This window comes from Carassius auratus, unplaced genomic scaffold (genome assembly GCF_003368295.1).
Source record: "Carassius auratus strain Wakin unplaced genomic scaffold, ASM336829v1 scaf_tig00215316, whole genome shotgun sequence".
NCBI classification, from domain to species: domain Eukaryota; kingdom Metazoa; phylum Chordata; class Actinopteri; order Cypriniformes; family Cyprinidae; genus Carassius; species Carassius auratus.
Window position 1 is genome coordinate 1,769,589 of NW_020528035.1, and position 13,666 is coordinate 1,783,254.

The window sequence follows — 13,666 nt, forward strand, 5'->3', positions numbered from 1 at the left end:
GGGATAGAAGAAAGGTAAGAGGTGACCGAAGACACCGAGTATGATTATTGTGTGGACATCTTTAATGATGTACATGGGGGTACCACTGTAGAACCAGACCTCGCTAGACCTCAGCTAGACCAGTTCTAGGGAATCTAGTTGAAAATGAAGGTAGCCCAGATTCTGATCTCAGGAACACTCCAACATTATCTGGGTATACTAGGGAGCAGCTTTCAGGATGCCTACTCTTCCTAAGCCTTTTAAAGCAGTTTTGGTGTGGTCAGAAGAAGCCCTCTGCTTGGGAGAGATGAGGGCTGCCTCAGCAGGTGAAGTATTTACTCAAGCAATTAGATAAGTTCAATGAAGATAGAGGACTAACCTTCTTCTTCACCTTCTTTGGTGATTGTCAACAACTGTTACTTCTCTTTTGCTTATGTGAACCAGTGCTGCAGTGTGTACATAACCAAATGGGGCACCAAGGAAATTCAATCGTGCCTTGCTTGACCGGTTAACCTCGTGCATTTTGTTTACATTTATATTTGGACATTTTATTTTGGACGCAAACTCCTTGTTGTAAAATTGTGTTTCTTTTATTGTTTTCCTCAGTATATATTTTATTTCTTGATCTTGCCCAAAAGTGGAAACCTAACATATGTGGTCATAAATAAAGAACCCCATTTTTTTTTTTATAGATGTCTGATGACATTTGATTTACTCCAGTAGTAAGTACATTATCACGGCTACATGTGCACCTTATGTCAAGCTTAGTTAAGATATTTGCTCCCCTCGGGATCTTAAAGAATACAGGAACCAAGGACAGACGATATCAAATTTAATGATGTTGTGGTCGAGGAAGTCATTCAGTGTATGGTCTCAGCCAATCTTCTTTCTGCTGGAGTGCCTTCTGCATATGAGATATAGTCCTCCATGTCCTTTTTTTCTGGCAAAGAAGCAGGCAGAAGACATACATGCAGTGAGGATGTTGTTACAAGGCTATTTGTGGATTTAAAACATTGCGGAAGGTTGAGTACTTAGGAGAGATAGAGATCTTGTGATCAACAGTGAATCTGTTAATGGAAGTGATGAAGACGTAGAACAGGTAGACAAAACTGAAGAAGGATGACAAAGCTGAGAGAGAACGAGAGAAAGACGCAAACCGAAACGTCAATCTCCCCAGAAGCCCAGGACAGAATGAGAGCATGTTGAACTAGCCAAGCCTTCAAGGATGAGGAGTAGATGGAATTTTGTATAAAGCCCACAAATCTGCAAGAATCTGCAAATAAAAGATTTTTTGAAATATTTTGTCTAACCCCACAATCAATGTTTTTTTTATTTTATATCTCCTTTGTTTTAACATGGGTCTTATGTTTTCTTCCTTAGGTTTGGGATGGTAGAGGAAAGGATGTTATAATAAAAACAATTCTGCTGAAACCAAGAGTATATATCAATAATGTGGTCATAACTAGCCAAAATACTTTGACACAGTGAACTCTGAAATTGTCAGAGAGCAAAGAGTGACATCTGCTGTTGAATTTAGATATTTATTTTAAACGTTAAGGGTCACACTCTTAAACCTTTATGTTTATCAAAAAACAACAACAACAACAACAAAAAAAAAAAACATTTACAACATGCATTTCCAAAAGTACCCCCTGAGATTTTAAGCTAAATTCAACAAACATTTTCCATTTTCATAGTTCTCTGAAATTCTGTAGAGACAATGGTAAAGTAATGGTGTGTGTTGTCACACCATTTATTTCAATTAATTCTAGTGGTGTCAGTTTCCTTAAAAAAAGAAAAAAACTAAAACAAAAAAACAATATCTATCTATCTATCTATCTATCTATCTATCTATCTATCTATCTATCTATCTATCTATCTATCTATATCTATATATTAGATCGTTGCTCTGTCTTTACTCAGGTGGCTTAAGAGTATAGCTGTGAAGTTAATGGGGATAGCACTGCTCAGATTGTTTCCTCTTTGAACAGTTTTATGAGAAGGGAATGACTTCATGCTGAGATAGTAAATAGTAAATATCATCACTGGCATGTAAAAGCCATTACGTAAATGTCTTAACTAATTTAGTGAGATCAGTGCGTGTGCATGAGCGTGGGACATGATGACAGTCACAGCACAGCGCGGCAAAGAACCTGCAGGTGTCTAACACAAAGAGGACTGTACAACTGTCTCCTCTGATCAGTCCCTCTGTTAATTGTTTGAATAATGAAATCAGATTGGTTATATAAAGAGATTGGAATAACCAAATGGTTTACAGATCATTATTTATGTATAGCTAAAAAGTTGCAGTATAGTTTAGTAACAAAAGCAATTTTAAATAATTGCAAGATGCAGTCTTCTGTGAAAATATAAATTATGGTGAGTTAGTCGGAGAGAACATAATTATGATGAAATAGTGTATTGGTGGGAATAGAGAAGCACAGATTAGAGTCAAAATTACACAGCTCTTACTGTAAATAAAATAACAATTATATAAAATAGAATGAAAATTACACATGTATCATCTCTCATTTAATCACTCAAAAACACTAGAGAGGAGCTCATTTACTGTTAATTATTTTTGTTTGTTTGAATTAGTCTTTCATGAAGTAAAACTTTTATGGAAACTATCAAGTTTTTATTAAACAAAGGAAAAATGTCTATTAAGTGCTTATTATTTCTGGAAATAAATAGCAGTTGAATGTTACAGTTTGGGCTCTATTTTCCTTGTTAAAGTTAATCTTTAATATAGTAGTAATCAGTGTTGGGTATAGTTACTTTGGAAAGTAGTTAGTTAGGTTACAACGTTACCATCAATTAAAAGTAATCAGTTATGATACAGCGTTACCTATTCATAAAAGTAACGCGTTAGAGTACTCATGCGTTACCAAAAATTAAAAGCCGTTTGCAGCGGCTCACACATGACAGACACAGCCCCCGGCCCCTTTAAATGCACCTAGAAGTCGTGACTCCCGACAATGAATAACGTCAGTCATCCGACTAAATTAACACTGCAGGATAACAATAACAGGAAAGACAGTCAGCAATAGGCTATTCCACATGGCGTTTTATTTATTTATTATCACAGAACATATTATTAATCAAAATTTGCACCTACCCAGCCCAGGTAGCCTAGGATACTGTATATTATGAGCACCACAAGATAACTCCTGATTTTTCTTTAACTTTAAATAATGCAGTTATCAAAGTACAAGTATGCTTACTTGTAAACACAACCTTAAACAGGCTTGCAGATTTAAATCCATTTAGAAATGATGAACAACCAGCCAGCCAACGATCTAACAGAAATTAACAGCTGCCTGTCAAACAAAAATGATAACAAACCGACCGAATTAAATCCTTCACTGCCACACAGGCAAATGACAAATCGCTTAATAGCCGAACTAATTATTATTAAAGTGTCACTCACAGTCACAAGCCTAAATTCGCTTTAACACAGTCCTCTTACATTTACTCTTCAAAGTAGTGATTAAAACGTAGCGTTAAATTTGAGGTAGAATTTTTGGCGGTCGACAGAAGCTTTTCACCAACGCAGAGTATGCATTTTACCGTTATGTTCTTTTCTTTTTCGTTGACAAATTGAAAATAATGTGCGTACTTCCATAAACCAAACGCTGTCCTCTCTGCCATCTTGCCGGGAGTTTGAAAAAAAAAAAACCACACACACACAGGGTCAGGCGCAGGGCACAGACGTATCACAGCCATTGACTTTACGATCACAGAGCTTCGGCTCCGCTGATACATCCGCAGGTGGCACAGTAGGCCTACTGTCTGACAAAAAGCAGGCTGCAGTCGGATTTTCCTTTCCTTAAAATAACGGATTACTTTTTTTTTTTTAAATAACGAAGTTACTGATTATTTACGCACGAAACTAACGCGTTAAGTTACACATTTCAGGAAAAAAGTAATTAGAGTACTCTAACGCGTTACTTTGTAACGCGTTACCCACAACACTGGTAGTAATGTACCAAATAAGAGGGTTCACTTTAAAGTTTACAGCATTAGTTAAGATAAGCTTACATGTAGGTCTACTTGAAATATTTACTAATTAATCAATATTAAATCAGCTGAACTGCACGTACACTAAGGTTCCAAATTCAGTAGTTTACTGAAGGGGTAATCCAAAAACGTAATACAGAGGCAGGCAAAGGTAATACATGATAAACAGTCCAACAATGACAGAGTAAAGGCTGAGGCAAACAGAGTAATCCGGAAAACAGGCAGAATAACAAGACCAGGAACCAAAGCATGGGAAAACCAGGACAAAAGGCTTAAAATTGCAGAAATTACACATACAAGACTAAGCAAATAATGAAAGAGTTGTCCAGGCTTTTATAGTGTGAGCTAACAGGGCAAATGAGACACAGGTGAATGCAATCAATGATAATCCGGGCAAGGGATTATGGGAAATGAAGTCCATGATTGAGTGACAGAAGTATGGGATGAAGTGCCCTCTGGTGGCTATCAAGGGCACTCCTGCTGGTGATTGTGAAATATTGTATACAGTGGTATTTTCTGATACATTATCATACTGTCTATACCTTACTTTAAACTTTCAACTGCAGCAACAGGTTGGGCATACTGTGCCAAGTTTACTTTCCAAAATTATACAACTATTAGAAGCAGCAACTGCAACCAAACATCCATCCACCAATCCATGTTATATGTATGATCTTAATTGTACATGGACTATCATTAGCCTAGATAAATGCTCTAAAAAATTTGTTCATCCTTTCTTAATCTGATGCATTAATGAATTTGAATGAGCTGAATCTTATTGTAAATTGTAAAGTGTTACCAGTGTAGTGTTATCAGTGTAGCTATAATCTTTATATAAGTCTGATTGCAATTGCATTCACTCAGAGTTTAGTCAAGTTTCAATAAAGCACCTTAGTATGTGTTACGGAAGGATTAATCAAAGCTTTACTCTGCAACTGAACGTGCTGAGCCCTCAATAGGCTCATAAAACGCTCAGGTCTGAGGGACAGAATAAACAGGCACCAATCAGAGAAGGCTGCCATGAATCTGTCACCAGTGAGTGACACAGAGTTCCTGAGAGAGGACGGGACACAATCTGATGGGCAGCTGGTGATGGTTACCTGAAAATCGAAACACAAACCTTGGGAAGTGTGAAGGTCTGAGGGGGGAAATATGGTGAGGACATCAAACTCAGCATATATATGAATTATATGAATCTTGAAGGGCACTGCAAGTAAAGGGTACAATACTCTGCATACAGTAAGTGAATACTTCAGGGTGGGAAATTAATGGGGCTTGAGGCAGAAATACCCCCTCCCCCATTTCAAGATAAAGTGGTAAATCAATAATTAAACTAAATCTAAATGAATGAAAAGTGTTGATTGTTGCATTTCATTTAGATCTGCTCACATTGCATTAGATTTATTTGTATGTGTTTTTCATCATTGAGCCTTAAGTCCAATCACACGTTTCCACTGAGCTTTTGAATAGAGAGGCCAAACAGAGGCATTTAGATTGGTCACCACCAGAGTTTTGTTCAGAACTCACTAAAATCTGCCCTCTCACTTTCTGGAATTTATTCTGTTTAAATAACCATTTTGTTTTTAATGCTACTAAAATAACATAATAATGTGAAGTCTTGATTTTCTAATAAGTGAAATGCAATAAGCATTTCTTAGCTTATTTTTCTGTGTAGCTAGAATTTAACATGCTATTCAGCAATAATGTTAATATCGCAGCCCTTTCCTGTAATGTTTTCCTATTTTTTATTTTATAATTTTTATATGGCAGTGGTTCTTCAGAATATGGTTTGATTAGAAGAAATCTAAATTGTTATGAGGTAGACACATAGCAAGTTTCAAAACTATGGTAATTTTAATGAGCAAATTTCATACATGTAACCAGGATTTTAAATGAACACCCACCAAATGCAGGTAAAAATCAGCTGTGGCAGGTGATGGTGTCAAATCACTAGCCAAATTGGTGGGTTACTTTTTGTAAGTTATCTTCACTCATTAATTTCTCAAGTTCATTGAAGCCAAAACAAAAGGTTTAGTACAAATACTGAATTCGTGAGACATCATGACATTATCGAATATATTGCAAAAACCAAAAAAACACTACAGAGTACAGGCATAAGCGATTAGCATGTAGAGTATGTTCTTTTACTGCATGATTCAGTCTATTCATACGCCAACAAAAATCATTGCAAACACAGCCACAGCACTGTTTTGCGTCTCTGAGCAGCATGACGGTGTTTCGTTCCTGAAAGAATCACCCATTTAAATGATTCGGTTAATTCACAATGACTCCCTTGACAGTGACTTGCTGTCACCTACTTTACGTTTAAAATTAGTTTTGTTTTAAAAATAATTTCAAAAATCAGTGTCAACATTTCATGTTTAAAATACCAAAATATAATTTATGCATTTGTAACTGCAGGTTAAAGCATTCCATGTCCCTTTAAGCTGCGTTAACGTGTAAATACATCTTAATGTCCCTTCATATGCAACTTATGCAAATATGCATTTTGTTGATACTGATTTCATTTGATTGGTAACAGCCTAAATGTATTTTTTTTTTAAATGACTGATTAAATGTAAGAATTAGAATCAAAAGATGATGCACACTTTTAGAAAACATGACTTTATATAAAAATGGCCTTAAAAGGTAAAAATCAATTTATTGAAAAATATACATTTCTATCATTGCTGTAAACTGACCAAACAAAATATGAAATAAATAAATTCTACTGTCTAGTAGAAGTTATGAATGGCCGGTAACTTTGTTACATATTTGTTAAATTGGCTGGTGAGTGAAAAAGTTAATTTAAATCCCTGCATGTAACCATGTACACTTAACATAATCAACAACTGATCATGAACAGAAAACCAAGAGGAACTTAAAAAAAAACAGTGATGATGATATAAAGGACAAACAGGAGTGCTTACTAATGAATAGCTATGGAAACAAATGACAAACAGGAACCAAGGAACACTGGAAATAGGCAAAGGAAAGGTGAAAACTCACACTGTTATGCAAAGGTCTAACTTGGGAACCCAAATCACCTCTACGTTTAAGAGAAAACACCAATCAAATTCAAAATCAAACTGATTTTGAATGTCAAGCCACTTCCCTGCACACAAAGCGACAGCGTCCATCCACTCATTCAGGTTTATGCTAAGAACGTGTCCCGGCATTCAGTGAGTGGTTTAGGATTGTGATAAGGGGACATAACGTCACCTTTTCCTACATCAGGAAATGAGGATTATAAATGTAACCAAGACTTTACCTGTCTGTCGCTCACTACTATTCATGTCTTGACAACTTTAGGGGTCTTACGGAAAGCACCACAACCATTGAACTCTTTCACAACTTGTAGTCTGCAAATGTTTATGACCCATGTTAAAGCAGATGCTATGCATAAGTCATAACCTTCCCAATGCCACAGTGCAAATTAGCTGTACTTGGTGCTGGGAAGGGCAAAAAGGAGAGCACATACCTGCTGAAGTAGGCGATGCTGCTGTTCCGTCCACAAAAAGTTCTTAGGCCTTTCAAGGAGAAGGTCACTACGGAGACCACATCCAGGAAGGTAACATGGAAATACTATTATGGATTGACTCAGGGGGCAGTACTTCATATGGCATGGGTCTCTGAGACAGGTCCTACCTGGGAGTATGGATGAAACTACTGCCAGCAAAGACTAACAGAGCAGAACTGTCAAGGGGAAGACACAGGTTTACCACAAGGGAAACCTTACCCTGGAAGAATACACATATGGGATTGCCTACAGGGAATCATGCCATATGGACACCTAGCCCGGTACAGGGGCTGACTGGGGCTCCAGGCACACTAACGCCAGTACTGGGCCTGGCATCAGACTCCTCCACAGAGTTTGACTGCCAGGAGTGCTGGAGGATGCTCAACCAGGGTTTGGCATCTGGGGAACTCCACTGGGAGAAGAAAGGTACTCGAATCCTCTTGTGAGGTGGAATGACACAGCAAGCATGACACAGATCCAGTCTTCCCACCACTTACCTATTACCCAATACACAGGAAGAAATTATGTGGACCAACCTCTGTGTGGAGACAGCCTTTCCCTTCTGCTGACCTCTGTAGCAGAGAGCTGCTCAGAGCTTCAGGTGTATATGTGCGGGGGGTGTAGAGACACAGCAACACCAAGGCTGGACCAGCTCTTTCGGGCTCATCACCTGGTCCCAGAAGGAAGTAGTGGGAACCTTGAGGGATGTATCCAGGCCGGGGTCTCAGGACAATGTGAGAGTAGGCTGGCATGCACAAAAGGCACTCTTTGCTCACTGATGGAGGTGAGCACCCAGGAGGGCACAAGGGGTGACTTAGGAGGATTTAACCTTCAGTTTCCACTCAGGAAACTGATGATCAGCTTGTGCTTCCCTAAGGACTGGCTGTCCACTGCATTGTGATGTTTTGCGGTGGCATACACCTTTAAAGTGGAGGGTGACAGCCTATGCTCCAGCCTTTCTTGCAGTAAAGAAAGCATGAATCTTATCAGGCATATTCAGGGGTCTTCTCAGGTAGAAGAACTCCAGTTAGCGAACAAACTCATAAAACCCTCTCAAACTCTTAAACCCATAGGTGATAGGGGCTCCCAAGTTAGACCCTTAATGTTTCACAACATTACTCGTAGTGACCGAAAAATAGGGAACTATTATGCCCATTACAGGTACATACTGGCGGAGTGATTATTATAATTATTATTAATTTTACCACATGAAAAGACAGTATACAGATTCACATACATGTGAATTAAAGAAACAAAGAGGACTTGCTACAACCCTCTTAACAATTTTAAACATGAATGTTATTAGGGTAACATTGTGTACTGTAGGTGCCCAAAGTATGGGACAGTGTTGAGGAAAGTTACTTTTAAAAGTAATGCATTACAAAAGGAGTTCTCAAACCTCTTCATGAAGTACCCCAACACTGCAAATTTTGTATTGTTTCCCTATGTCTGACACACCCACTTTGGGTCTTGCAGACTCCACTAATGAGCTGATGAGTTGAATCAGGTGTGATAATTGAGGGAGACACACAAAATTTGCAGAGCAGGGGGTACTCCAGGACAGGTTTGAGAACCGCTGCATTACAATATTGCATTACTCCAAAATAAAAGTAACTAATTGCGTTACTTTATATTACTTTAGTTTTACTTTTTGTCACCTGGGCTGGGTTTGCTTTTTAGTTTTTAATAATAGAAAACAAAAAAAATGTTACATTTTTGGTGACTGTAAAGGCACTTTCACACCAAAAGTGGAATTAATAAGCCTCAGACTGAAGAAAATACCTCTGCAATTTCCTTCAAGGAAAGGTGTCAGTGAATAAATTGGAAAACAAAGTAACTTGCATTACTTGTTTGAAAAAGTAACTCCGGTATGTTTTTGCTAATTTAAAAGTAATGCAATACTTTAGTAGTTACTTGAAAAAAGTAATCTGATTACTTGTAATGTATTACCCCCAACACTAGGGGTGCTCCAATCACTATCGGCTGATCGTTATGTGCATCTTGTCAGTAAAGCCGGTTCTCTAATCAGCGGTTAATTCATTCCATCAGGTGCGTGATTTCACATCGAGCAGCTGTTACTACACAGAGCAATTGTTAACTGAGGATCTGCGCAAATCCACGTTCATTTTCAGCGTTTATTAGCACATCTTCTCAGTTAACAATGGCTCTGTGTAGTAACAGCTATCTGAAATCACGAACCTGAGGGAATTAACCGCTGATTAGAGAACCGGCTTTACTGACGAGATGCGCATTAACGATCGGCCGATCATGATCGGAGCACCCCTACCCAACACTGGTATGGGTCAACCCCTTCAGAGTGATCACTTCAAGTGCATAGCATGTTTAGTATGTTATAAAGATAACTGTGTTGCCTTTCTTAAATATTATGATCCGTTTGTTTTCTCAGATCACTGTGAAGATCTGCGATTTTACTTGATACACATGACTGAGGTGAGTTACACTTTTGTTTATTTGCCTTGGAATGATGATGTTTTCAACACTTTATGTATTGTTCTTAATGATATGCCTGAAAGGTTAAAATGTTTTTGTTTTTTTAATGGTTTAGTTTAAATTATTTTTATTTTTAAACAACATTTTGTGGGAGTTTTGATGCCGGTACTACTTACTATTACTTCTACTAACTATTACCCCTACTAGTTTACATCAGGGTTTTTTAAACACTTCCTGGAGCCTCCCAGCACTATATGTAAACTTGTTTGCTAATTCACCTTGTACAGAATTGTACTTGCTATATGAAGAGCTCAGGAACAAGGGAAACAAGTCATGATAAAAAGTGTAAATATCACTGTGTTCAAATACATACATACATACATACACAGACACACACACACACACACACACGTTTTTTTTTTTTTTTTTTTTAAGTAATGCTTTAATAGTTTTTATACTGTACAAACTGTATATTCTATGGACCTACACCAATCCTACACCTAAACCTAACCCTCACAGGAAACTGTGCATTTTTACTTTCTCAAAACAACTCATTCTGTATGGTTTATAAGCATTTTGAAAAATGGGGACATGGGTTATGTCCTCATAAGTCACCCTCTCCTTGTAATACCTGTGTCATACCGATGTCATTATACAGAGTTGTGTCCTGATATGTCACAAAAACAAGAGCACACACTACTAGAGCAACATTTATCACACAAATAGAAATTAGGTCACTAGTGATATAAGTGGATCTCAAGGTTTGCGATTGGTGGCCGACAAGCATTTTTTTGTAACATTATTTTGAGTCCACTTTAGACATTCTACTAACAGTAGGTAACCTTGCAACTATAGGCCAACTAGCAGTCATTAGAGTATTAGTAGACTGTCTGCTTAATATCTTCTAACACTTTATTATGGTGTCAACTTCTGCTAACCCCTAAACCTAACCTAACAGTCTACTCTGAGAGTTAGTTAGACATGTAGTCACAAATAAATGAGAATAAGTTGACATGTAGTTGCAAAGCTTCTTATAGTTAGTAGAATGTTTAAAGTGGACTATCAAAATAAGTGTAACCACATTATTTAAAGGTGTCATCTGATGCCCAATTTCCACAAGTTGATATGATTCTTTAGGGTCTTAATGAAAAGTCTATAACATACTTTGGTTCTCAATGGTAGTGTAAAACACCTTTTTAACCTTGTCTTAAACAGCTCTGTTCACAGTGACCCATTTTGGTGCGTTCCCTTTAAATCAGGGGTGGGGAACGTTGATTCTGGAGTGCCTGTGTCCCTGCAGAGTTTAGCTCCAACCCTAATCAAACACACCTGAACAAGCTAATCAAGGTCTTCAGGATTTTTTTTTCAGGGTGGAGCTAAACTCTGCAGGGACACAGGCCCTCCAGGATCAACGTCCCCCACCCCTGCTTTAAATGCTGATGTGCACTGATCACCCCACCCCTCTCTTCTGTGCAGTGATGAGCAGTTCTCTGAGAGACTGTTAGCTTTAGCCGCATTCATTGTGAAACTTGCTAACTAGCACGTTATTAGGAAAGGTGAATTGCAAAGATTCATAAAAAAAAAAAAAAAAAAAAAAACATGGGTAGATCGGGGCGCTTTCCTTCAAAGACAGAAGTAATCCTCTGCATCTTCAGGAGTTTAGATGTTGGGAGACATCCCAACAAAACACCTCAATCGCTTAGGAGACATTCTTGTCTACACCTGCTGTGGCATCAAAACAGTGGCGGACTGTTGACAGCTCACTCAGGGTGGGTCTGTGATGAAATATCTGTGTCAATCAATAATCATGGGAGGGGCCTGTGCAGAACTACGCCACTCTGCCAATAATCTTAGAACAGCTTGATTTGAGACAATGCTCATGATTTAAAAAACAACAAAATAAAAAACATGGGTGAATTTTTATCATTACAAGGGTGGTTGTGTACACACACTGCCAAGGCACATTTCAGTTAAAAAAACGTAAAAGTGAATTTTGAGTCTGATGATCCCTTTAACTGATCGTATAGGTTCCCGATTCTTCAGCGGTCATGCCGGTGCTGTGCAGTAGGTGGTGGTATGTGCCTTTGAGTGGATTTGCCAACCGCCATTAAAAGATAAAGACACTCTAATAAACCAAAATAAAAGAAGAAATGTGCATGCATGACGTGTGAGAACCAGCAAGGTCTGTTCTAGCACGTCACACACATTTAAGCTTCTGTGTCCAATGTATTTGATGCACATTTTTGTAACAATTTCTCATTCATTTATTGTATACTTTTATCTGCCATCAGACCCTGAAACATTGTTATTACATGCTGCTATGGATTGCGTCTTACTTTGGATTTGACTGACAAGACAGGCACTGTCTGACACTGCATGCTTCATGCTTTCTAACCATATTGCAATTATTCTACTTATTATACATATAAAATACAAGAGGTTTACTGTATATCAGCAGTCCCATATTCATAATTGTGGCCACACACAGTCTGTTTAAAATGTCTACCATCTTGTCATATTTACATCTACTTTATTCTTTATATAGTGTGTGCATAGAGAGAGAGTGTATATTATAATTATATATTATATTATGCTCTATTATATAATATCACACATATATTACTTTTACAACTCTGCGCAACTCTGTATACACTGGAGTGATTTTAATAACTTTAATGTATTCGGATTGTGCATCAGATATAAGTATGTGATATAAAAGATATTAAAACCTGATCGGGACAACCCTAGACATCACATTGGAAATGATGTTATGTAATGTGTGATCTCAGATTTACAGAGTGTAGGGCATTTTGTTTAAACACGTTGCTAAAACATTGTGTAATGCACTAAATTAAAGTTTATAATACAATTGCAAACAGAATCAATGCAATGCAAGTGTTTCCTTTTGAGATATGTGACACCCTTACATGTACATTGTACTGCTCTAAAAAAATCATAGCATCCCTTGATACTCCCAGTGATGTGTACTAGCTCATCAGTGATAAAAAAATTCCAGGAACAGGATTGAGATCCACTGATCTATTAGATCGATGAGGAGCAGGCATCTGTTGTATTGAGTTATGGATACAAGCAGGCTCCATCCCTGAGAAGAGAGAATGGCCAGAGTGAGAGAGAGATATCTGTACAACCCCCCCCCCCCCCCAAAAAAAAAATCTGTCTGTATGTTTTTTCACTCATTCCTGTCTTCCTTGTACAGTCTGTTATTATAAAACTGCATCAATTTTGAGGAAGAACATGCTACTGATGGTAAACAATTTATATATTTGTGTCCTGTTCACACTTAATAAGGATGATCACTTAAAACATTTGTTATTGATTAGAATAAACGGTTAAACTTTACAAAAATGATCCATTATTTAACTACAATGCATACAATATTAAAATAAAAAGCTAATATTATTTAATGAACATCAGATACATTGACCAGCAACTAATTAAGAACCACCGCACTAGATGATGCAGGCTGATAGGTCCTTCACATGCAATCTGCTAGCAATCACATAATTTACTAAATGGCTTGTGCAACATTTTAGTCATTTCAGTGCAGCTGTTCCCAATTCCAGCCCCCCCCCCCCCACTCTGCATATTTTGCATATCCCTCTTTGTTAACACACCTGATTAGATCAGATAACCAGCTCGTTAGAAGAGAGCTACGTGCATGAACTGTGTTGCGAT

At 37.7% G+C, this 13,666-nt stretch overlaps 1 protein-coding gene across 1 annotated transcript in view; it reads left to right on the forward strand.

Moving 5' to 3' along the window:
- The window catches only part of rgs3a (regulator of G protein signaling 3a), a 170,523-nt gene that overhangs the window by 44,636 nt on the left and 112,221 nt on the right, over positions 1–13,666 (forward strand). The window contains exon 10 of the mRNA XM_026259999.1: positions 9,927–9,970. Coding sequence (XP_026115784.1) covers positions 9,927–9,970 — 44 coding nt within the window. The remainder of the gene's footprint in view (positions 1–9,926; positions 9,971–13,666) is intronic.